At 35.8% G+C, this 27691-nt stretch overlaps 1 protein-coding gene across 1 annotated transcript in view; it reads left to right on the forward strand.

Annotated features, from left to right (window-relative positions):
* The window catches only part of LOC147914398 (uncharacterized), a 918190-nt gene extending 914186 nt beyond the window's left edge, over nt 1-4004 (forward strand). Inside the window, exon 4 of the mRNA XM_087444210.1 lies at nt 2646-4004. Within this exon, the coding sequence (XP_087300336.1) occupies nt 2646-2684 (39 nt within the window). The 3' untranslated portion in view covers nt 2685-4004. The remainder of the gene's footprint in view (nt 1-2645) is intronic.
* The last annotated feature ends 23687 nt before the right edge of the window (nt 4005-27691 follow it).

Consider the following 27691-nt stretch of genomic DNA (forward strand, 5'->3'; position numbering starts at 1 on the left):
TGAAACTCATTAGTCTGAAATTTTTTTTCACTCAAATATATTTCAGGTACATATTTCCAAGTCAATACCTAAATATCTAATGTTATTTTTAGAAATTTCCAAATATATTTTTAACAGCTTCTTTAAGCTTCTTTCAGCTTTAAGAATAAGATAAAGCATACCTTAAGTGATTAGTTATATTAAAAGTATGTTATTTATGTTATTAAATATTTCTACCTTCTCCTTTCTGATTCTTTCGAAGTTTGAGTTACCATGCCTCCAGAGACTTGGTATTCAAATCTATTTTCTCATTTTAACTTGATTTACTTTTAGACATTTATCTTTTTGACTTAGATGTTATTTATTTTAGCATAGAAATGATAGATGGAAAATGAGATGATAAATGGAAAATGTCCAGCAGAATTATGAAGATAATGACAGGAAGTCATTGGTGATCTTCGCAAAAAACACTTCAGTTGTGTGATGCAGCAGAAGCCAGATGAGAGGCTTCACAATGGTTTCTTCTAGATCTTGGCATTTGTTTGGTAGTAAACTCTAAAAAGAAAGTACTACTAAATGGATCCCACTGCCAAGTAATGCCCATAATAGAAATCAATTATGAAAATAAATCTGACATATTTGGCCCCCACTGTTAAAAAGGCTTCTTTTACAAATAAAAACAATTCTATTGATAGAAAAATTATTAATATAATGAAATTAACGGAGTACAAATACAATAGAGAAAAGAATAGATAAGTTAAAAGAAATAGTAATGTCATTAAACTCATAAAAAAGTATATGGTACCACAATAATTAGATTTGAATGATAAATGCTGGTACTAGCTAAATACCCTATCAAAATGAGAATTTATCTTACATTTGTCATACTATCGAAGGCAGAGAGCTCTATGGTTATCATATAAACAAAATAAATCTATTGAAATAATAAACTGTAAAGAACCTATGATCTTTTAAGATAAGATTTATCTGAGAAACAGTGGTAATTCTCTTCCCAGGATTCCTGTGAAATCCTGTCTCAGAATAAATTACTGTTCCTCAAACTGAACATGGCTTACGTTATCAAATACGATGAGCTATCACATTACATCTATTGTTCTGACTTTTCCAGGGCCTTTGATCCCAGAATTGACCAAAAAGAGAGAATAGCTATCCTGAATTCATTTTACTGTCACAGAATAGACTATGGAATGTTGAATTAATAAAAGAATGAAATCTTCTAATTGCCTTGTTTTCCCTTTTCTGTAATAAAAGTTTAAGTGATTAATGCTAATAAACGTTAGATCTAACCATAGGTCATAATTGACCAAAAATTTGAGATTTTTTCTCTAGAAAAACATCATCTAAGTTATAATTTCCTGTAGGAATTCTAACAGTAACTCATTTCAGTCCCATTCTCAACCAAAAATGAGGTTATACACACAAGTTTGAATGAGATTTATGAGTAGTTCAATTATGCTCATAAATAAATCTAGATCACAAATTTTCTAGCAGTTCTGAGTTGACAGAATTATAGAAGTCTCTTCATATTGTGTAACTTTGATGTTCTCCTTTATTTTCTTTTTTTTGACACGATTATTGATTGCCCAGGTGTTTTGAAGTTATTACTAACTTTGGATTTATGATTACAGCAGTTGGTTGAAAAGAAAGAGATAAATTCAAATATTCTATAAATGTGATGTCTTACAGTGCTTTTTTAAACTGTCAAACTGAAGCCATTCTATCACTGTCTACCTTTGGTCACATACAATTTATCTAGAAGTAGCTATACCCATAATGAATCCATTATTAACATTTTGGCTGGCATTTAAGACCATACAGAAGGTCAAGGTAACTTTTCTTTCAAGCCTGATCTCTCACTACTGCTACGTGTGTACATTGCCTTCCAGTTAACTGAGTAACTCATTATCCTCTGACTTTGCTTCACAATTTCCTCCTTACATGGCTCTTTGTTAATTCAGCCAGTATTCATTTAAGTATCAAGTATTGTGTTCACTGCTGGAGCTGCAGTAAGGAGCCAAGGTATTCAAAATTCTTGTTCTAATATTTTACTGCAACTCTCAAACAAGGAAGTAGTTGATTACAACATAATGTGGTATATTTTTTCTTTCTTCCAAGATGCCCCCCTTGCTCCATTTCGGCACAAAAATATTAACCGTTTCTCAAAATGAACCTCAAATGGAACGTATACACAAAGCCTTGCCATCTAATACCTTCTGTTATTGCTAATTTGTGGAATCGCTAAATTATTGTCAGAGGGCATTCAGTACCACATTTTGCATCTTCAGCAGTGCCCCAGCATACTGTTTTGCACTTTGAAAACAGTATGTTCAATATTTGTTCAAATATTTGTGTGGATTTTTTTTTTATCTTGTAGCGGCGAGGGACAGATTTCAGCAATCTTCCCCTTAGAAATATTGGTACGGTTGCATTTTAATGCAATTGCTATTCGATTTTAGGGAAAAGCACGATCGTTTACAAACTTTAAGTTAAGGTCTAAAGTATCTTTCAGGTAAATTAAAAAATCCATCTCCCTCGTAAAATTTGTACTAGTCCAGAATATTTGGGTTGGTTTTACTTTGCTCCCAATCCCAGCTGCACTTATTGTATTCTTTATGTTTTAGTGATGCCTTTCTCTCTGTTTATAGGATTTGTGCTGCTACAGGCTCCTGAGGGAATCCTTCTGAGCACAGGCAACATTCTACTTTTCATCTTGGAATTCTTTGTCTTGTAACAAGTGACTTGTACACACATAATGTAACACAAGTCACCGCTTAGGAAATACCTGTTGGGCTTCATCCTGCTTCAGTAAGCCTCATGAGGAAGCTGAACGTTCCGGTTCATGTCCTGATTAAGCACTCTGATTTTAATAAACATTGACATTTCGTTGATATTAAGTCTTGCCTCCACATGAATGAACGTTAACCCGCACAGCTGCTCTTAGTTGGTCCTACAGAATTTCTTCACTTCAGTTTCTTGACAAAGAGGATAATCTTGAATTATCAATAACTCAAAAGTGAGAAATATTATTCCTGATGGATTTTCTGAAGAATATGCAATCTTCAAGTCTCGACTTTTATTCTTCAGACAAGCCAAACAGAGAATTCTAGAATTTCCTTTCTTTGAACTATGCTTCATCATTGGCCTCATTTAATAATATAAAAATAGTCTCAGGAAAATTGTCTTTTAACGTGCTTTATGGATATCATTGAAGGTTGACACTGTTCTACTGTCTATCTTTTATGAGGACAGATGGCAGCAGTATCCCATCTGTCAGTAAATCTGTGTTTCTTCTAAGCAGCATCTTTCCTTTGATTGTTTAGGGGCAGTACAACCTAATGGTCAAGGGTGGACACTTTGCAGTTAGACAGCCTGGGTCCAAATCTTGTGGCCCCCATTTATATACTCATGACTTTGTGTCCTCCTTTGTGAAATGCGAGGAAAAATAATTCTTACTTTGTAGGACTATTGAAAATATTAAATGATGTTAAATGTAGAAGGCATCTACAAATTTCTCTGACACAGAGTGCGCACTCCCTGTTAGCTGTGATTCTTCAGGGAATGATATATTTTGGAATTGATTCCATTTTCTTTTCTATTTTCTGGTTTCTAGAAAGAGTAAAGCCAAATGAGTTGCCTTTCCGACACTTTGCAAATGGATATAAAATCTTCTATTTATTTTTCTACTTTTATTCTCACTTAATGTACAATTCTTTGCTTAATTTTGTCCTCTATTTGTTGTATTGCATACAATTGTATGTCACTGTATGTCCCAAATATTTCTGGTGGGATTAGGGAGTACGAAAATGTGTGTAGACATAATATATTTTCATTTGAATCTTTTGCTACTTCAAGACAAAATCTTTAGAATTAGATAGTGATTGAGAGAGGGAATAAGAAGGTCTCTGGGAATGTCCTTGTTTTTGACTCACGTGATCACTTTGAGTTAATTCATTAAGCTACAATTTTTGTTTATTTTTCTGTATTCTTATTATCATTGAGTCAAATTGCACATTAAAAAGTTTAAAAAGATGTAGATACTACATTTTCTATACTTTTTTTGCATTGGGTCTTTTTCAAACCTAATAAAAGACAGTATATTTTCTCACTTCATCGTCAGGTCAGCTGCCTCATTTTTCCTCAGGCTAGGCCGAAAGGCCAATTCTATCATTTAAAATACTTTCAGTTGCAAGTAACACAAAAGCAACTCAAACAGACATGAACAATAAAGATAATTTTTCTGTTCACACAACTTTAAAATCCAGAGGTAGATCCTATTTCCAACAAGATCAAGGCTTCCTCTGCTCCTCTATTCAGCCCATTTTTTTAGTCTCCTTCTGTGGTTCAGGCTTTTCTTCTGCCCGGCTTCCCTCAGAACCCCAAAACGGCTGCCAAGGCCACACGCTGTCTCAAGTACATCCCCAAGCTGTACAAAAAGGGCAGCGTTCCTGATTTTCTCTCTGACTGGAACTACTTAGATAACGTAACCCCAGAAGTAATCAGTGTCAAGGGAGATAGTTTTGCCCTGATATTGAATCAACAAACCAATGCCATCTCAGAAGCTGAGCACAGCAACAACCTCCCTCAAAGGGTGTGGGAGTTTTGTAATGGAGACTGATGAAATGGTTTGGGGGTAGCAAATCTATTTATGTATCACTGCTTTTTCTACATCTTGAGCTTGTGACATAAAACCATTTATAGTAACAGACGAAGCCATTATTAGCTATTAGAAGGAGCCAAGGGCAAATTACTTGATTGATTGATTCGTTCATTCCATTATACAACAGAATTTTGCTGAAACCTCTGTGTAGACAGCCATTAGTATCTAAGCCTTTGGGACACAAAGAGTCCAATAACAAGCGATGGTAGAGTGGTGGCAATGGTGAGAGTGTGAAAAAAAACCTAAACACACATCAGTCTTTTTCCCAGTGGTATCAAAACTTCCAAAACTCCCCCTATGAGAAGCATCAAAGCAATTTTACCCTTGTTCACAATCTTGCCCTTGAATCTACCCTGAATCATGTGGCTTCTGTTGTAATTCAAGCATAGCTATGAATTTTTCTCATAACAAATTCTTAACCTATTTTATGTTTTTTCTGTGGATCCAGATAAATAGATCTTAAAGTATGTTACATTTAACCACCCCAATAGCATTTTCTACTTATAAAACAAATGACTATACCAAGTTGATGGGTGGTATTTCAATAAATGATTGTTTCTATTTTCATACATTAACTTCTGGATAAAATAAAATATAATATCAGTTTAAATATGTATTTGCCTCAAGGGAAAACTGCAATTTATTTCCTAGCCTGCACACAATCTTCTACAGGTTTAAGTTTCCTCATACGAAGACAATAAATTAATTTTTGATTAATCAGCACTGTTAAAAGGTCTGAATTTACTTTCCTAAACAAATCATTTTTCTAAAGTCGCTGGGTTAATGATCCATGGATCTTAAGGAGTGATTTTCTTGATATCATCAGAGATTTTTATGTCACTTAAAACAAAGTAAAATGGAGTTATTATTCATTGATATTTAACAAGAGGAAAATACAATTTTAAAAAATGTTTATATTAAATTGGTTAATTTTTTAAAAGTTATTTTCTTTCCTTCTAAATTAATGAGTTATCTGTCCCCAAGAAGATGTCATGTCTATACACTGCTAGAGTACGTGACACTATATTCTGCATGCTTTTTCCATTTCTCTAATTAACTACCAATGAACACAATCAACTCTGGCAAATACTATCATACTTTTCAACAATTTTACATTCTACTTGCTCAATTCAATGTTCCAGGTCAAAGTCTATGCCAGTTAAAGGCATGGATATCAGTATCTCTATCTACACATTTATCTATGATTTTTAACTTTAAATTTCATTCCTGGAATAAAGATATTAACTATGGGATTCTTTTTCCTTCACATCTCTGATTAAATGACATACATGATGAAAGTTTATATTCATTTCTTTTTTTACAACAGCTAATTTATCATATGATGGCAGCATATTGTAGAATATTCTGATAAATGGCCTGCTATTTTACAGAATTTCATAACACAGAAAGAGCTTTGGTGGATAATGATCAATTTTAATCTTCCTTCTCTATTTACTTGATTGCATTATTGCTTTTTAAGTATAAGTGGATTACCATGGCAAGGGGGTGGCTAAGAGGAATCTTCATTTGATTGTAGTCAATTTTGTATAATATTTGTAGCATAAATTTTGGCCAAAGAACGAAGTATGTTATTCATCCATGCTAGTAAGTGTGATATGACTTGAACTTCTATTGTATTTCTGTTCATTGAGATTTCCTTCTCTTTTTTTTCTAACTGAAAATGATCAGCATGGGGTTTTAAAACATGGATCATAGGGATAGACTATTAATTTTATCAAAAAACTTAAACAGTGTACTGATCCTATTCTCAGAGCTTTTTTCCTCATTAATTAGGGTGGGTTATTTTTTCATTCTATTTCTTCTATTACCAGTTTCCTTTTTGGCTTATAACTTTTTTCTAGCTCATGAAATGTGTTGCTTTTGTAAAAGATTAATCTCATATTAAAAATACTTATTTTTATAGGAGTAAACAATATGATATATAAGGATCTCTGTTTTTTAGAAACTTAAGCATCTAGGCACAAGAGTGTCAGCTTGTGAAATTTATTCACATCTTCATAATATAAAATTGAGAAAAAAAATTTTTGTGCTATTTTTCTGGTTCTCAATTTTTAAAAAAGCAATCTTCTGATTGCACTTAATCTTTTTCTGAGTTACAGCTAATTTAAAATTATTTTCTAAAAACAGTTTGTCCTTGCCTGCAGGCACTTCTGTTCAGTCTCATCGAGTTTTTATTTACACGTGAATTCTTAAGATAGTCACCAATTTTTACAAGCGGCTGTCAGTTTTCTTTATTTAACATATGTAGCTCTAAGGTTACCTGGCGATAGAAGAGCTGAACATGAAACTCACTTCCACTCAGTAATTTCTCAACCACAGCTGGAAGAAACAATATTTATGGAGGATTGCCAGTAGCTATCCGTTACTTAAAACTTCAAAATCTCCTTTTGAGGCGGCGTCCCACATACAGCAACTAGAAGGATGTGCAACTATGACATACAACTATCTACTGGGGCTTTAGGGAGAAAAAGGGAAAAAAAAAAAAGGAGGAGGATTGGCAATAGATGTTAGCTCAGGGCCGGTCTTCCTCAGCAAAAAGCGGAGGATTGGCATGGATGTTAGCTCAGGGCTGATCTTCCTCTCAAAAAAAAAAAATCTCCTTTTGGGTGGAGCCCTTCTCGAGAATTTAGTGCCTGGTTCAATCTTAGCGACCACTCCCACTTCAATAAAATCACTTTCCTTCTGTTGTATATTGACGTCATTGATCAATACTTAAAGGAAACTTATAAGAAACGACTTTGTGGAACTCTCTTTCTACTCTTAGAACATTGCTGAAGATGTTCATTACATTTCATAGTCTTCTATGTGGTCCCATAGGAGAAATTTCTTTCTATCTCAATATTGAGGAGAGATACTAGTATAAAGGTGATTTATTTGAATTAAATGAAAGTTAATGTGATAACTGAATATTTTGTAACCATTCATTCAACACATGTTTATTGAGCACTTACTAGGTGCTATGCACTATTCTGGTGCTAGGGATACAGCAGTGAAGAGAAGAGATGGAAACATCTCTGTCATCAACCAGTTTTCATTCTCATGAGTGTTCACTTGTGTTAGTCAGGGTGCTCCAGAGAAACAGAATATATAGAAAAGATATATTTATATATAAAAGATACATATAAAAATATATTTTATTTCATATGTATATATATATGTAAAATAGGGAATTGGCTCATGTGATCATTCATGGAGGCTGACAAGTCTCCAGAGCTGAAGGGTGAGTTGGCAAGCTGGAAATCCAGGAGAGCTGTTGGTTTAGTTCTAGTCTGAAGGTCAGCAGGCTTGAGATTCAGGAAGAATCTATGTTTTAGTTTAAGTCTGAAGGTTGGGAAAAAGCTGCTGTTCCAGTTTAAAGGCTGTCAGGCCTTTAAAGGACTTTCTCTTACTCAGGGGAGAGTCAGCCTTTTTGTTCTATTCAGGCCTTTAACTTATTGGGTGAGGCTCACTCACATTGTGGAGGGCAGTCTGCTTTACTCAGTCCACTGATTTAAATGTTTATCTCATCCAAAAACACCCTCACAGAAACACTCAGTCTAGTTGACACATAAAATTAACCATCACAACACTTATAAATCAAAATCTATAACTTCTCAGACTTCTCCCTTGAGTTCCAGACTCACATATCCATCTGCCTCCTAAGCATATCCTCTTGGATGTTAGTTAATAGACATTAAAAACATAATAGAGCCAAAAGAAAACACTTTACTCCAAAGTCTTCCCAAAAAAGGCCCTGCCCCTCTCAATTTTCCCCTTCCCTGTAAATGGCACCATCACTAGCCCAGCGGCTCAGGCCAGCAGCTTTGGAATCATTCCTAGTGCATCTCTTTCTCAAAGGCCTTATTAAATGTGACTATTATTATTATGGCTATGCCCAACTTTCTCCAGTATTGTTTGCTCCAATACATTCTTTATTGACAACAGAGCAAACTTATTAAAAGAAGCAAATCTGATCATGTGAACTCCAACCCCTCCTTAACTAAATATTCTTTAATAGCTCCTTATAACCTACAAAATACAGTCCATTCTTCTTAGTTTCACAGAAAGGACCTTTCATGAAGCCTGTCTCTCCCATCTCATCTCTCATCATAACGCACTCAAGCTGTTTGTATCTGTCATCTGGCGATCCTAGGCTCTGCATTTCTCTGAATGGGCCAAGCTCTTCTGCTCCCAGGCTTTTACATACAAATTGCTCTCTTACTAGCTAGCCCTTCTCCAGCCTGCTCTACTTCATTCATTTTTGGCCTTCAGAATCCATTCAAATACCACTTCATCCTGAAATCCTTGCTTGACCTCCTAAGACTTGCATTAGCACTTTTTCCTCTCTGATAACCATCTACTTGTCCATTTCCACTTTGAATTGGAAGTTTCTTACGAGCTGCAACTGTCTGTCTAAACATCACATACAAATCGCCAAGCATAGAACCTGATATATATTAAGCATCTAACTATTCTGGAAGGAAAGGAAAGGAGAGAGGAAAAAGACTGTATGAAGCTCACGGGTTGTTAAGTATCTGGAGTTATAACCCTGTATTGTAATTGGGAAAGCCACGACTTCCTAGGGTGTATAACAGAAAGGATCCAAAGGAATCAATATGAAGAATGGAAGGAAATTCTCTTCCTCCAGGCTGTAAGATTCCCTGCAAAGAATCACACTGGACCAGCAGAGGCAATTCTCCTATCAAATGAAAAGATGAGTTCCATTTCAGGAGTGGTGCTAATAATCTCCCTGCTCTAATGGGACAAGGCCTAACAGCATACCAAAATTCCAGGAAGAGAGCACTTAAATGACACAACCCATGCATAGCCGTGGGCTTTGTAGGAATTTGTAGACATATTTTAAAACCAGCACATATGAATAATATTAAAACGATATTCTTTTTTACTTAACAGAAATGCATAGTACTTTAGCTTCATTAAGTCTGCTTTTAGAATGAAACCATCAAATGATAACATACATTCTATGGGAACACTTAGACTCCAAAAGACATTTTGGAATAAACTTCTTTAGAAGTGTGTACCTGCCTCTATTTGCCTTGAGTGGTAAAGGAAAAAGGTACACAACTGTTTCCTCTCTATCTTCAGACTAAAAAAAGAGCATTGGATCCATTCAATCTTTTATGCCCCTCTTTTACTTCAGAGTCTAAAATACCTGGATGTGAAGAATAATCATTTGATAGTGAACACACAACAAACAAAAAGTAAGCTAAATGAGACTTTCCATTGGTAGGCCTGGTTGGAGGGAGGGAGGAGTATGTTCGTGGTGGAGATTTTTAACTATCATTTCCTCCTTCTTCCTTCTCGTGTCCCCTTTTCCCATCCCTTTCCCCTTCTCCTTTCTTTTTCCCCTCCTCTCCCTTTTATGGGGAAATAAGATTTCAGCTGACATATCCAATAAAGGGGTAGGAGGCTAGCTAGCATATCTGAGGCTGAGGTTTTAGCTTATTTTTTTATTATTTTGGTCACACAAATTAAGCAATTTGCTTGTTGGCCACCCATTTATTTTGCTCCCGAGGACATTTTTTCTTTTAACCATTTCTAACTTTCTGCAGGTCAGGATCCCGGGTGAAACTCTGACCTTTGCCACTCATGACAGCAATTGCATGCATTTTGCCTTCCACCTGTATTCTGTTGTCTCAGGTCCTTGCATCCCCAACAGTATCAAGAAGCTTAGTTCTGTAATAGCATCACCTCCAGACCCTTTGCAAAACATAACTGGCTGGTGGGTTTTCTAGCTTTAGGTAGTATATCCACTCTAACATGTCAAATTCTCTAAGCCACTTGATCCCTTCCTCCTCTACCTCTGCCACAGAGGTTCTGGCTTTCCTACATTAGTTAGTGTAGGCCTTCACTTATTCCAAGCATCCAAGAGCTTGGACTCTTCCAAGTTCATCCTAGCAGCATATTAGTTGCATCTCCCAGAATCCTTGTCAGGGCATTAAATTCTATATCACAGGAATGTGCCTCCATACTGATAAACTCTCTCTAACTTTATGTTTTCCTTGATCCAGCAGTATTAAGATCCATACTCATATATATTCTGCGCTGTGGCTTCACGTTACGTCTCAGTCTCCTTCAGCGTGAGATCACTTTCTTCCTCTTAGCATGCCCATAATGTCCTTGGTCAAGTATTTTTTGTGAGTTTACCTTAGTTATTGGTCTGGTGGCCAGGAGTGGAGAAGAGACTAGGTCTTGAGGGGGTAGGTATTGTCTTGTGAGGGAGGAGCATTAGTCCTAATTTGGGAAGAATGGGTTACTTTTGCAGGCCCAGAGGGTTCAGGGAAAGATGAGGACTTAAAATTTTCAATGCATCAACCCAGATGTCTTCATCTCAAGTCTCAGGGCCCCATTCTTACCCAACAATGACCTGACCTTGACAGAGCAGACTTGAATTCTCAACCTACTTCAGATCTCTACCTCCCTTTTCATTAAGTCTTGGGCCTGGTATTCAGCTTTTTCTACCTGGGTTGCAGAAGATGAAAGACTATTTGTGCTGTCCAAGAGGTCCTCCGGCTTTCACACTTGGCCTTAAATTGGTGATTAATCGCCTTCATTCATTAACTTCTTCCAGTGCTGGATTGCCTTCCACGATAGTCATCCACCTTCATAGATAGTCCTTATGAGTACAATTTACCCCAAACCTCTCAAAGGTAAGATATTTCACCTGCCATTGCATTCATTTACACTTGCATCCTATTGCTTTTCAGCACTGATGAAAATTGAGCCATTGCTCTGGTACAGCACAGGTGATAGGATTCTCTCTTCCAGCCAACCGGTAGGCAAATCAGCCAAAGTGTGCTTTTAGAATATGTTTCCTCAAACAACTTTGGGTGCCAAATGTCTTATGTTAAGTTTCTCCAGGAAACCAACTCTGAAACGGAGATCTGCATGCAAATGGTTTCTTGGGAGTTCTCTCAGGAACACTACCTGCAAGAGAATGAGGGAAGCAAGACTAAGTAGAGGGACAGGTTGAACCAGTTGCAACGGAGACCTCATCCATCCTCTCAGGGAGCTCTGGAGCTGGAACAGACATTCTAGATTGTTCTGAACTGAGGCAAGGGAGCCCAGTCTGTACTCCTATTTCAACCAGTCATTAGTGTTGGCTGACCTCTCACTGCAAGGGGCAGGGGTTCCTTAAGTAGAGGAGAATTCCTAAAGAGGGACTCACCTGTGTGTTGTCTTGAGCCAATACATCCAACAACTGAGCAAATGAGAGCTCCTTAGAAGGAGGAGGAGGAGATAGATCCAGGCAGTAATTCCCTTCATCCACCACACTATGCTCTCTGTAGTAGGCATAAAGTATCATGGAAGTTAAGATGGGAATAAGGAAGCTTTGTAAATGAAATATGATGTGGCATAGATGCAGAAAAGCATAAGTTTTTTTGTGAGTAATAGTGAATATTTCATTTGGGCTGGAATAAAAAATGCAATGAAAGGGTATAAGTGAAAGATGCCAGAAGAATGGTGAGTATAAGTGGGAAATAATTCAATTGGACCACAGTGTGAAAGGCTCTGGTTAACAAAAAAATGAGTTTGGGCTCTATCTAGTAGTCAATAGGAAATTCTTTTGAGTTGAAGATGACATAAAACATTTTTCTGATATTGTCAAATTTAATATAATAATGGCTCAATTTCAGTTTATAACACATTTTTAAAGATGTTTCCAATACTTTTACCTCCTCCATTTCCTTTTGTTGCTCATTATGTATGTGGCACACTTCCTTTAACAGCAGGAAAAAATAACTGAGTGCCTGGTTGCCTTGTAAAAAAGGGATTTGCATAGAAACAGCCTACTAGGAACAATATATTTGACAGTTTTGAATAAGCAATAACATGTGATGATTTTCACATTGTTCTTCAATTATCTGAGAAGTATAAAAACCATTACTTGAGTCATTAAAGTTAGAATGAACATTGGGGAATTCACTCCAGGCAGAAAATGTTTCCGTTGGCAGAATGCTGAAACAGTTGATCTCATAATTATGTAACTCTTCATTTCTATTTAGCTAAACTTTATTTAAATTAATATGATTTTTGGAATAGCAACCTCTAAAGACATTTGGTAGCTACATTGCATAATCTAACAGACCACTTACTGAATTTATATGTATTCTGATCTTGCTTTTAGTCCAGGATGTGCTGCCATAACTTCCTGTAACTCCATCTCTGCTTTACTTTGGAACACCATGATAATCAGCAATTTCTAAAAACTGCTTTCTAAATGGTAAGAAAAGTGGTATTTCAACATTAAGTGAAAGAAAATTAACAATGCCAGCAAGTTTACTTTATCATGCTCTGTTTCTCATAACTGGAACCAAAGCATGCCTCTACTTAGGATATCTTGACAAATTACCTGCTTACTTTACAATTATTAATAATAATGCCATACATGCCAGAACAAGCTTCTAGGTTTTTCCCTCCCTGGTGGGGAGACAATTTGTTACCATACTAATATATCAAAATTGTACTGTGAGAAGCTGTATTGGTATATTAGCAAGAAAATAATTTGTATTATAGCATTTCACTCTGAAGAATAAGGATTCAACCTGCTGATGAAATAGAACTTGCAGATACAACTTCAAAGAATGAAAGCCTACAAGAAGGGTGGTAGGAGTGGGGAGTCTGTCAAGTACACAGCAAGTCTCTGATTGCAAGGCAGCCAGAAATAAATAGAAAGAAATGTTTGCATGATCCTCTGGACAGAAAGTGTACTCCTGATCAACTACCAGGAAATCAAGGTCCTTTCTGGAGATGTTTCTCATCATAGGGGCATAAAGGTGGAGTCACACTTAAACTGTACAGTGCTTTACAGTCCCTGAAGCACTTTCACATGTTTATCTCATTTGACCGTTATGATAACGTTATGGGATAGGAAGAGTAGCGATGATTCCACTGTGTACGAACGGGAAATTGAACCAAAACAAGTTATCCAAGATGAAATAATTATGTTTTTTTCTTTTAATTTTTTGTTTATTGCAGTAACATTGTATAACATTGTATAAATTTCAGGTGTACATCATTATACTTCTATTTCTGCATGGATTACATTATGTTCACCACCCAAATACTAATTACAACGTATCACCACACACTTGTGCCAAATTATCCCTTTCGCCCTCCTCCCTCCCCCCTTCCCCTCTGGTAACCACCAATCCAATCTCTGTCTCTATGTGTTTGTTTGTTGTTGTTATTATCTACTACTTAATGAGGGAAATCATACGGTATTTGACCTTCTCCCTCTGAAATAATTACTAAGTGGCAATAGAATCAATATTGAGCCTAAGTCACTGCTTCCAGACTGTGCTAATTTCCCTCTCCCATACTCTCTCTGATCTTGAGGGTTTATTATTTGGTTGACCTATATTGTAAGTTAGTAGAAAAGGCATATCTCAGACTCTTTTCTGCTTACACTTTGAGAAATAACTCTTTAAGGAATGATTTGGTGCTTTTGATTAGATCTCTCATTTCAAGATCAGAGACACAAAAACTGAATCAAACCCCCAACTTAAAAAGAAAACCTTCATGGAGCACCAAATCACCAATTTGGTAAGAATGTACCATTCTTACCAAATTGTAACTCTAATCATAATCTGAATATTGAACATTTTCCAAAACAGCTGGCCTGGACTCATCAAAATTGTCGGTGTCATTAAAAGGGTGACTATTTTGGATTAATGGAGAAAAAGAGATATGGCAAATAAATGCAATGTATAACTGAACCCTGGATCAGGTAAGAAAAAAACATTAGGACAACTGGAGAAATTTGAATAGGGACTTTACATTTGATATTATTGTAGTGATGTAAAATTGCTTGAGAGTGATAATGGTAGATTATGGTACTGATAATGGTACAGAGTGAAATGCCCTTAGAAGATAAATGCTGAAGTGTACAGAGGTGAAGCACCATGATGTCTGCAAATTACTTACAAATGGTTCAGTAAAAGTTATATAGATATAGCCATATAGATAGATAGATAGATAGATAGATAGATAGATAGATAGACGGATAGATAGATATCCACAGGTGTGTGTGTGTGTGTGTGTGTGTGTGTGTAGGGAGAGAGAGAAAACAAATGTGGCCAAAAGGTAACAAATGAGTCTAGGTGAAGGATGATATATAGATGTTCTTTATATTATTCTTTCAACTTTTCCGTTAGCTTGAAATCTTTCAATGTAAAGAGTATGGCAAAAATAAAACAATACACAATAAGGTTTTTTTCTGAACCATTAAATTAATTTGATTTGGTTTATAGTAATTTTGTATAAATTATTAATAATACTTGGAAATTTGATGAAGATGCCATATAGTGTTGCATTTCTATATGACTGAGCAAAACTTACTTTATGCCTTGGGACAGTCTTACTTTATATTGTTATTTCTAGCATGAGTATTAAGCTTTTACTTTAGTAGAACAAAATAAATAAAAAGATGGGAGGAAAGAGAAATGAAAGAAAAAAAGAAAAAAGAGACAGGAAAAGTATATTTTTGTGTTTTCATTTATTAGTTCTATATCTAGCTAAATTTCAGCCATATTTCAAGAATCATCTCCAACACCATTTGCTACAGAAGGCCATAAATAAAGACTCATATCTTCCTTTCTTTCCCTCTTTCTTTCTACCCTTGGGATCCATTGTCATGTCATGATATAGTCCATATGCTCCTGGGCATGAAGTGAAGTGGTTAAAAACTGTATTTCCAGTTACTCTTGCTGGAGAAACTTTGAATGATACAACCAGACATTTCTGGCTAGATGCTGGTGGTATTAGATTACACCTCCTCGTCCAGCAATCCCACAGCATCTTTTTACCTCCATTAATATGCCTGGAAGTTTTTGTTTTGTAACTGAGGAATGAAAGAAAAGGAAAGGCCCAGAAAAAAAGACGAGGGAAAATAGGTAGAAGGCTCTGTTATCCATTCCTTCTTCAGCCCTCTGGTCAGAGCTTGATAAGTATTATTAAGTGCTAAAATGCATAAGTTTTTGAGACTCTTCAATAAAGAATATTTGGGTCTTTAGGAACAAGGAGGGCACCAATGAGGAGGGGAGTGGCACAGAGAGGGAAGAAGGGCCTTCCTTGTCCCTCTGAATAGAACCCGGCACCCTGCTGGCATCATGAAGAGAGAAAGGCAGGGAACATGGAGAGACAGCACTGTGACCCAAACATTGGCATTTTCATGATGGGTGAGGTTTTTCTAAGTAACTTTACAGATAAAGGACAGGGACTAAGGGAAATCAGAGCAAAAGAGAAAAGAAGAGGGAAGACATGAGGATGTGACTGCAGCTAACAGAACAATCTGTGCGCATATATAAGGGGTTCCTTTGTGGTCCCCCTGCAGAGGTCCTGCCTTCATTTTAGGGTAGGCTAGCTACAGAACAAAGCTTTGTGTTACAGTGATGTCCCATGGCAAGAATCATGATCCTGTATAACGGCTGCGTTTTATTTTTAACTCAGGTTCCCAACAGGTATTTGCTCTTCCCACCAAAATAAGCTTCCAATGCCCTCCTATCATCAGAGAATACAGAGAATGGACCCTGCTGAGAAAATGTCTCCATCAGAGAGCTGAAACACACACACAGAGCTCTAACAAGATGGGAAGCCAGAGAGCTGCAGCCCCCACAGACATTATTATTAACAAATTTAGCAAGCATTCATTATTTGGCAGAACATACTAAAGAGAAGAAAATCCTCCCACAGACATCACTGACAAAGGCTCCTTAAACAAAGACTGTACTTAGAGCAGTTGCAAAGTCAAAAAGAAAGGACCTCCTGGGGTTACAAGGAAGTGTCTCAAAGCAAGAGGCTGACATCCCAGAAGAGACAGAGAAACACAGAACATGCTAGAACATAACCAAAGCTAGAAAATGAACTCTTCCTTGAAAGGCAATACAACATATGACCTAGGGGTTAAGAAAAGAGCTTCTACAACCAGACTGCCTAGTTGCAAATCCCAGCTCTGCCATCTGTCATCTGTGTGGCCTCAGAGAAGTTAAGTTTTTAGTGCCTCATTTTCCCCTTTGAACGATGGATATAATAATAGGCCCTGCATCATGCTTTGTTGTGAGAATTAATTTGAATTAACTTTTCTAAACAGTGCTTGGCACATAGTAAAGTCCCATAAATGGCAGCTCTTATTAGATATTAAATATTGTTGGTGACAAGTAACCAGAGGTTGAATCATCTCAAATGTCACCTCTTTCTAGGGGAAGGGGGAGCCTTAAATAATATATCTCCCTATCTTCCCTTTCCTCTTTTTGTTTATTACACCTGACAATGTATATAGAACTGTATATGATTTCTGTTATGATCATTGTCAAATAAAGTCAAGACTTATTGTCCTAAGCAAGCCAATCCAGTTAAGTAGCACCATTTGTAGAAATTTACCTTTATGAGGTTTAATCTTGCCTGAGTGTTTGCTTGTTAAAATAGCACATAGGCACACCTCCATCGTAACACCCACCCCACTGATGGCTTCCTCACTGAACAATGAGCTTATTGAGTACAGAACAATGACCTTAATCAGGAGCTGCATCTGTATTACCTGAACCAACACACTGCCTGGCATTCAATAAAGGCTACTGGTTTTACCTCCTGTCATATGCCCACTCTTGTTATAAACAACAAATGTGATATTATTATAAATTTCAATCAGCTGGAACAGACCAGCGAAAGTGACCATCCTGAGATCCCAACGATCAATTTTACAACCCTTCCCTTTGTCATAATTTGCCTTCAAAGCAAGTAAGTTCAGTCATCCTTGTCTCTATGGTTTCCATTTCAATATTGGCAAAAGTAATTAATTTTACCTGATAATAAATAGATACAGCAATTTAGTAAAGCATCACATTACCAAAGGCATCAAAGAGAAGTGTCCTTTTGGGTCATCTGCTACTGGTATGCAACATCTGCCCAGGACCATCAATATCTCAGTCCAGATGATCTGAGCTCAGTATTTGTTAAATGTGAAGAGCTGACAAATATCCTAGAGGTCTAATAGTAGAACAGAATTAGAATAAACTGGAAAAGCATAAAACTTTAACATTTGACCTCTCTCCCATTTTCTTCTTAGTACCAGACATGTATCTTCTGGTAGAATGGTTCTTCCAGTTCTGAATGGCCTGCCATTTGCATAATGTTTTTTTGTTGTTGTTCTTACGATTTCTCTGAAAGTGATTTGTTCAAGATCATTCCATAATCCAATGATGAACACAAAATCAAATTCATTATTGTTAAGCTTTAAATGAGTTGTGAAATGTTACAACACCAATATCCTAAAGGTTTACATTTTCAATTAACTATGTTTTTCTACATATGAGATATCAACTTTAAAAAGTTTTTATTTACTATTTATTTTACATTGATGATCAGAGTTTAAATTATGATGGATTTCTAAAACGCTTTTCATTATATATCAATGGTAAGGGGGTATTTGTTTTCCTTTCTTCCATAATGTATATTCTATATACATGCTTCAAGACTTCTACTTTAGAAATTAGTGAGTACTCAGTTTGTTTCCAGATCTTTGTCATAGTCAATATGAAATGACCTAGAAATGACTTCAAATTAAAAAGTATTTATATAGAAAAAATTACAACAAAAATGTGAACTTATTTATTGAACTTCTCTATTTTATATTTGATAAGAATTGGTGTAGAACTGAGAAGTCACCCTATTCCCCACTTAGCTATTTTGGCTGAACAGGAGATTAAATTATATACTAAATGTCTACAGTGTATGACAGTACATACTAGAGAGAAGGCAAATGCTATGACAGAATTTCTGATGACCCCCTTCTTTAATGATGCCTGGACCTCCATGTAGATCTTTGCAAGCTCGGGAGGTGCCTGAGGCAAGGATCAGATACATTTTGGTGTGAGCGAGTTAGTCTCTGTCTCTTTTGCCCTTCCCTATTTTCTGCCATATTTGGCTTTGCTTTCAGTACATAAATTAAGTAGATCTATTATCCTAATCTTCAGAAAAAATAGAAGAGAAAATTAGCGCTGTGAGATTTCGAATATTTGCTAAGTAGAATCAGATACATGCTGACTGAGTTTTATAAAAATTCAAATATCATACTGTTCCAGTTATCTCTAGCTGTATAGCAAATCAACAAAAATTTAGTGGTGTAAAACAATAATCATCTATTATTATTATCTTTACTAGTTCTGAATGTGGACTGGGCTCAGCAATGCAGTTTTCCATCAGGGTCTCTATGCAGTTGCCGTTAGATAGTGTTGGGACTGAAGTCATCTGGATGACGTTCTCACTCACCTGTTTTGTGATTGCTGCTGACTTCAGCTGCGAGGTCAGCTGGGGCTCTCTGCCCGAGCACCTACACATGGTCCCTCCCCGTGGGCGGTGCTTCCCCGCAGCGTGAAAGCTGGATCTCAAGAGCACGAGTCTTGAGACTGAAACCCAGGTGGATGCTATGTTATCTTTTTTCACTCTAGCCTTGGAAGTCACAGTCACTGTCACCTCATTTTACACAGGTGCGGAAAATAGAATCCATAAAACCACCACAATACAAATATGACATTTAAACTTTTCAATAGATAGGATTTTAATTTAACAATAAAACCAAGGGAAAACAAAGAACTACCAAGATATCTAAGATAATAGGAAATCTGAGATCTTTAGAAAACTAAAAGGGCTTACATAACGTGTGTGTGTGTGTGTGTGTGTGTGTATGTGTGTGCATAAACTATCAATGGAATTAGGGATAAACTATGGCTGATGTCTGTTATTAGTACACAGCCTCATGAAAGAACACATTTTGGACAGATTTTCCTTCCTTTACTCTGTATTAAGTGAAAAAAGGTGAATTAACCTAAGACAAACAACTTTTTGAGGAATATATTATTTCTACAAACAGAAAGATAAATGATTCTGGGACTTCCAGAAGACAGTGGCAGGAGAAGCATCAAGAAACCCAAGTAGAGGCTGGCCCAATGGCCTAGTGGTTAAGTTTGGCACACCCTGCTTCAGCGGCCTGGGTATTCCCAGGCACGTACCTACACCGTTCGTTGGCGGCCATACTGTGGGGGCAACCCACGTACAAAATACAAGAAGATTGGCACAGATGTTAGCTCAGGACAAATCTTCCTCAGCAAAAGAAAAACCATGAAAAGTTTTAATGAAATTGAGCCAAGTTTCTAAGCAATAGCAGGGAGAAAAATAGGAAAATGCCAAATTTCGTTAGGAATGTATATAATCCTGCTAATTTATGGATAAGATTTATGAATCAGTTCTTTTCTGAGGCCTTCTCCATAATTTTCATTTGACCATCTCTCTGGGCATTTAGACCCTGGAAAGCATTCTATTTGGAATTTTAGCTCTGTGGACTGTTGGGCCCAATTGACATTTTACAGCCCAAATACCAAAGAAAAATTTTCTCCCAGGTAGCCTTGTTTTTCAAGGTGTTGAGAGCCTTAGAATCCAGTGATCACTGAAATAAGTCACTGGGCTACTGGGGTCAGGGGAGAGGGGAATGCTCTCTGTATGATCTGGAGAATTTATTCAATGACATACCTAGAAGCTGGCCCCAGAATTTGCTGAAACCTTGCGATGCAGGAACCCTGTTAGGTTTATTACATAATAGCCCAGCTCCAGGCTCAGGTCTGGGAGATAGCAGCCAGGCCAATGAGGAGGAGATTGATGTAAATCTTGGAAAACTTTCTTCCTCAAACAATTAGAATAGAATGCTTTGTATTCAAAAACAACAGGGTCCTAAAAAAGAACGTAATGATGCAAGAGAAATGGAGTCAAGTGCTAAGAAGAAAACTCTTTCCCTTTCCCCCCACATATGCTGATTTTGGGGAAAGGTAGAAAATATCTGCTTTAAATACAAACAGGATTAAACTAGTTATTGTATTAAATGAGACCAAAGTAATAAGAGGGCACTAAAACTAAATTACAGTAACAGAAATCAAATCAGTATTGAAAGCAGTAAATAGCCTGCGACTGTGAAACATCAAGTGAAGATTAAAGGGATAAGATGAAACAACACATCCAGAAGCAGACAATATTAATACAGATGGATAAAGATGAGAGCCAATCTACAAGGAACAGGTATTCTCTCCAGAAAGGAGGCAATAATGAAAGTCTAATAAAGAAAACTCCCAATTTGAGAAAAAGACCTCAAGTTGGAAATTGAGAGGGCTCACAATATTTGAGAAAAATCACTGAATAGAGATTAATCCTAACATACGATCTAATGAAAATTTACATTTTAAGGATTAAGAATACATCCTGAAATCATTCGTTTGTATAAACAAAGACACCATATTTTCATTTCAATAATAAAATTATACCAAAAAAATGCTCCTACCAGAATTTGAGAGAAAATGACCATGTCGCAAGTTTTATATACCCAGCCAAGGTGATAATTTCAGATGTGAATAAAAAGATAACTTTGGATATGCTACCCAAGTATTTATTCTATTTAAAATAGCTTATGCATTTTATCAAAGTAAGAAGAACTGAATTAAGCAATCATTGTAGATTGGGAAGTTGTGAGCAAAATTCTGGTAGTAAGAATTGAATACAAATATAGATAAATTATATGAAAAAATTAATGTTAAAATTATACTCTAAAGCTTAAAGCTCATAAATATTATTACTCCTATAATAAAATATGTAAACTTTTAAAAAACTATCAAAAATCAATTATGTTAAAATTGATGTGATTGGTATCCCAACATTAAATAATAATCAGAAATTAAAATAAAAATACTACATTTGTAATATTTCATTAAAGAGAGCAAAACCTAACATTTTAATTATTAGATTATTATAGATTTATGATAATTTAGACCCAATGTTTATCTTCCAAACCACTGAAAGAAGTAAAATCAGATAAAGCATTTTCTAGCAAGATAAGTATTAAGTAATTTTTAAATAATAGCAATAAAATAAATCATAACGTAGGTCGACAAAAATCAGACACTGTCTGGATAAGTCAGATTGGCTTTAAAACAGCATTCAATAATTTGTTGCATTTGGGGGACACTCATAACAGAATGATAGAGGAAGGCTTTGCATTAACAGATGAACAAATATATTCAAGCAAACATGGATATATTGTTATCAAGGTAGAATCAAAGCAAAAAAGCTTAAACCAGGATAAAAGTTCTGTTTCATATTGATAAAGTCAGAATTAATAGGGTAAATGTAGCAGTATTCAACCTTTAAGCAAGGGAAAATAAATAGAAATACAAGTGAAACACTAGAATTTTAAAATATAACCAGCTCATGATAAGTCATATAGGTAAAATATATAGAATATCAGTATATTTGAATAGTGGAGTGATATCAAATTGTTTACGTTGCAGAGACTATCCCTCCTTTGGAAATATTCATCCATCATTTACAAATACTGATTATATGATGCCATAAAATATATTTAAAAATTTATTCATGACATAGTCTCACATTACAACCAATAAAGATGGAGGTTGGTACCAAATATAAAAAATAAACAGAGGACAAATTTGTTTAAAGCACTGAGCACTCTCCTAAATAATCTCTAGGAGATAATGTAGGAAGATTATTTAGAAAATAGCCAACAGGAATATTACATTGCAAACCAGTGTTACTGTTGACTACAGTCAGACACAAATTTCTGTCCTCGAATGCTTTTATTATAAAAATGAAAAAAAAATTCTCCAACTTAGACCAAAAGACAAAGAGTTAGAAAAAGGACACAAGGTCAACCTGAGAAAATAAGAAAAAGAAAGTAATAAAAGATAAAAAGAGAAATAAATTAATTACAGAACAGTAGAAGTGGAATTCATAAATTAAGCCAGGAACTGGGGAGAACGCTAACGTAATAAATGAAGTTTTAGAAAATCTAAAATAAAAGAAAGAAAACCAAGAATTAATAAAAATCTGAATATAAAAAGAGAAGAAATGAAGAGTATAAAGAAAAATTTTAAATGGTAAGCAAATATTAATATAAAAATCTGTCAAAAGTGATGAAGAATCTCATATGGAATAAATACATATGGAAAAAGTAAAATAAAATTGGTATTCCACAGTATCCAGGAATATATAAGTTAATATTAGAAAATCCATATAAAGTGAAATAGGAAGATGATCTATAAGCTAATAAAAAATTACACATACGTAAATGCAAAAAATCCATTCACAAGACTCAAGATCCATTCCTAATCATACCACTACTAAAAATTTGGGATAGAAAGTTATTTTCTCAACATCAATAATCTTTACTCAAAAAAATAATTAACGTGATATACAATAACAAATGACCATAAACTCGGTGACTTAACACAATAGGAATTTATTCTCTCGCAGTTCTAGAGGCTAGAAGTCTGAAATCAAGGTGGCAGCAGGGCCGTGCTCCCTGTCAAATCTAGGGAAGAGTCCTTCCTCGCCTCTTCCGGCTTCTGGTGGCTGCCAGCAATCCTTGGCATCCGTTGGCTGTTAGCTGCATCACTCCAACTTCTGCCTTCATCTTCACGTGGCTCTCTTCCCTCTGTGTGTCTATGTCTCTGTATCTCTCCTTATAAGGACACCAGTCATTGGACGTAAGGCCCATCCCAATGTAGTATGACCTCATCTTAACTTGATTACATCTGCAAAGCCCCTATTTCCAAATAAGGTCACATTCATAGGTTCTGGGTAAATATGAATTTGGGGGTAATAGCATTCAACCCACTACAGAAAGCAAACCTAGGAGGTGGTCAAAAAGGCACAAACGTCCAGTTAGAAGATGAATAAGTCCTGGGGATGTAATATACAGCTATATTATAGTTATATGTATTATATACAGTATAATATAGTTAACAATACTGTATTGTATATTTGAAAGCTGCTAAGAGAATAGATCTTAAAAGTTCTCATCATGAGAAAAAAATTGTAACTATGTGTGGTAACGGATGTTAACTAAACTTATTGTGATAATCATTTCACAATATAAACATATATCAAATCATTATATTGTACACCTAAAACTAATATAATGTCATGTATTAATTATATCTCAATTAAAAAAAATGCCCAGCCTGCGTCAGTTTCACCTACTCACATGTGTATCAACAAATCTCTTGTCTTTGCAACTTGCTCTCAGTTTCCACCTAACCTCAACTTCCAGTATGGCCACCTGTGCTTGAATTATTTACAATAGCTTGGATTGTGACCCTATATCTGGATGGAAGTTCGCATATTTGTATATCAGGCCCAGAAAAATGCAACTTTAAGAAAGAGACAATCCTCTTATTCTTTTAGCAGTGGGACTTACCCCTCACTGTGCATCAGAATTACCTGGTGAGATTTTAAGAACATAGTTGCCTGGGTTCCCAGTCTGCTCTCCCAAACTCTGATTCATTCAGAAGGAGGCAGAGCCCAAGCATTTTCTTTCTTTTTCTTTTTTTCTTTGTTTTTGTGAGGAAGATCAACCCTGAGCTAACATCCATGCCAATCCTCCTCTTTTTGCCGAGGAAGACTGGCCTTGAGCTAACATCTGTGCCAATCTTCCTCCACTTCATGTGGGACGCTGCCACAGCATGGCCTGACAAGTGGTGCATCGCGTGCGCCCGGGATCTGAACCCCGGGCTGCCAGCAGCAGAGAGCGAGCACTTAACCGCTATGCCACGGGCTGGCCCCAGCAGAGTTAAATTTGTAACAGCAACATTTTATCGACGTGGGAAACATAATTTAATCAATATAAATTATTTCCCATGCATTTTCATAATAATCATACAATCTTTAATGGAACTACATGAACAGAATACTCCCCAGTTTTTGGATCTTCTGAGGTTGATTTCTGTTGTTTGTTGCTGATGTTGCTGTTGTGTGTCTTCTATTGGATCAGTTCTTAAAAACCAGAAGTCAGAAGGCCTGAAATTAGAATGAAGTTATATTAACATGTATTATTGAAAGACAGTGCCCATTTCTTCTTTACAGTATCAATTCCTCAATTTTTAACAGCCAGATTACCTTGCCTTCTGAGAAATTCCAGCCAGTAAGCAGAATAGCATATTTCTAAGGAAACAGAGAACTTGCATAAACATGGGCTTGGCTTCCAAATTGGAGCCGAAGCCAATTTCATGAATTTAATTTTTCTTCTCCAAGGTCATGACCTTACAGTAAAACCAGGGCTAATTTTAAACCAAATTTGGGTGAAAACTATGTGAAGCTGGGTGGTTTATGCTGAATTAAGCTGTGTTGGCAAGATAGGGTAAAACTGCTGCCTATTTTGGAACCCATTTCAATAGGTTTGCACCCCCAAGCATTAAGCCAAATAAAAAACTCTGCCCCAATTCACTTTGGGGTGAGGCTGTGAGATTTCACACAGTTTTCATTGCCAATGGCAAGCATTTCTCAGTCAGAGCGGACCATAAGGTTGGCGTTTTTCAGAGTTGAAGCTTACTCAAAAGAAATTTAACATTGGAACAAAAAGTCAAATGCCCATGTCCAAAACCAGCCCAAATATTTAAGTTTCATATATAGAATATACATATGTGTATCTCACTGGTTAATTATGTTTGAAGCCAATAAAATAAAAAAAAGTTTATATTTCTTTTTCTAGTAATACTGAGAACCAGGCCAGGACTTTTCAAGTTCTTTACCTTATGAATCACACAGCACTATTACAAAATAACTATAATTCTATCTTATATATCTTACAGTTAAAGCCAAAAAAATTAGTAGTCGAAGGGTACAAAATTTCAGTTATACAAGGTGAACAAGTCCTAGAGATCTACCGTACAGCATAGTGCCTACAGTTAACTATACTGTATTGAATACTAAAACATTTGCTAAGAGCTTAGGTCTTATGTTAAATGTTCTTATTACAAAAATAATAATAATAATGAGAGGAAATTTTTGGAGGTGGTGGACATATTTATGGCATAGATTGTGATGATGGTTTCATGAATGTATACTTATACCCAAACTCATCAAGTTGTATACATTAAATGTGTATAGCTTTCTGTAGGTCAATCATGCCCCAATAAAATGGTTTAAAAAAATTAAAGCAAGAGAATTTCAGGGACTTCCATAAGAATCACAGCAAAGCTGGCTTGTAAAATGTGGTACCACAACTCAATATCCTGTTACTTCTGGCTTTTAACTTTTTATAAAGTCTATGATTCCACTCCTTAAGTAAGAGAAATGGAATTATGAAAACACCAGCCTTGGCCAAGTATACATGTTTTTGATCCACTTTAAATGAGGTAGACTTTGGACGGAACACAGAGCCGAGTTTAAGGAACAAGTAGATAAAGAAGAAAGTGAACATTAAAATTTCAATTAAAATATTTCATAAAAAGTTGGAAGCGAATCCTAGGGAGAGGGACTGGACAGAAGAGAAAAATTCTGGTTTGGAAGAGACGGGCTAGATTGCTTTGTGTAAAATTTGATGGTTTTCTTAAATTAAATATATGGCTTTCCTAGGGTAAAAGAAAAAGAAATTAAACAAACAGAATAACAGGTTAACGTTACATTCAAATAAAATCCAAGTTATTATCTTATGTCTATTTCTTATTTAAACTTAATATGCCAACCTCCTCCTATAAAGCAAAAAATAAACAAGTATAATGTTCCACTTTTCCACATGATGAAATTGCATTCCATTAAGTCACCAAATGGATATTTTGAGCCATATACATTTTATTGAAAAGTAATCTGCAGCTAAAAAAGGAAAAGCAGACTTTAAGGGTCTTAACATTTGCAGATATATTGATTAACTGCTCAGTTAAAGTAAACCTTTGAAATCCAATAGTTTTTAAGGTTTAAGAAAAACATAATAGATGCTATTAACAAAATTCCCACACAGATATAACCACTAATGTTTACCAATCAAGAACAGAAAATCTCTTGAAGTTACTTAGAATTGTGAACTCTCAACTCAGAGAAGGCATGTGAACGTTTAGAATGGAATGAGCTTTAAGATGAGAAATACTATGGTAAGATTTCTCCCAATTCCCTTATAAAAGAATCCACTACATTACTCATACTACATTTTAGTGGGAACACATTCAATAAAAATATATAATATTGCTTTCTGCAAATATTATAAAATATATAAAGCTTACCATTATTATCCGTTTGGGTCAATTATAGTTTTACAAATAAAATATGAGCCACTCATAAAAATGAGAAAAATAATGAAAATAGCTTATGCAATAAAGAAACTGAAGTTGGAGAATGACAAAGACTAAAACAGTATTTACTCCCATGTTATTTAAAGGAATGTTGAAGTCTATAAGTTTCTTGGGAAAATGCATGTGGAACCATTTCATTTAAGGTGGATGTGATAGTGGCTCTCTGTCCAAGGAGAGTGAAGATTCAGCTGGGGTAGGATGAGGAGGCAGGAGTCAGCAGAGCTGTATTCAAATATTTGAGAAGCTACTCGTGCAAGAGAAATTAGGCATTTCCATAGAGTTCTAAGTAAATGGTACTCAAATTTTAATGTACATAAGGATCCCCATGAAGATAGTTTAAAGTTCCTACTTCTGGACTCCAGCCCTGGAAAATCTGATTCCAAAGGTAGAAATGATTCCCAGGAATTGTCATTTTCAGAAGTACCAAAACGATTGTGATAAATATGGTTGATAAATTATACTCTGGAAAACCAGTGGGCAGAAACTGTGGGATGACTTCCACATATGAAAAGCCAAACATTAACCAATAATATATATGACATCTGCTCTCCATCAGAAGACATAAAACTAGCCAACAGAACAGATTTTTCTTTCAGGATTAAAACCTTATTCATCTGAGTCACCTGTCTTCAGAATCTTCAATAGTTCCCAGAAAGTTGGGACCTGCTAAATACATACGTCCTACCACTCATGTTTTCCAGACTCTACAGTTTTTAAGGTGGTTTTGAACCAGCCTTTGCTGGCTTCGAATTTCCCTGCTTGGGCACTTGAATTCTCTCTTGCGTTTATTTCACCGTTCTCGATGCAATATTTTGTGGGGGGATTTTTTAAGCATTATTGTGAAGAACATTTCCTATTTAGTCATATACTGAGAGTAGGCAAATCACAGGTC

Source organism: Ceratotherium simum, chromosome 20 (assembly GCF_057802395.1).
Source record: "Ceratotherium simum simum isolate JZ-2026a chromosome 20, ASM5780239v1, whole genome shotgun sequence".
NCBI lineage: Eukaryota > Metazoa > Chordata > Mammalia > Perissodactyla > Rhinocerotidae > Ceratotherium > Ceratotherium simum.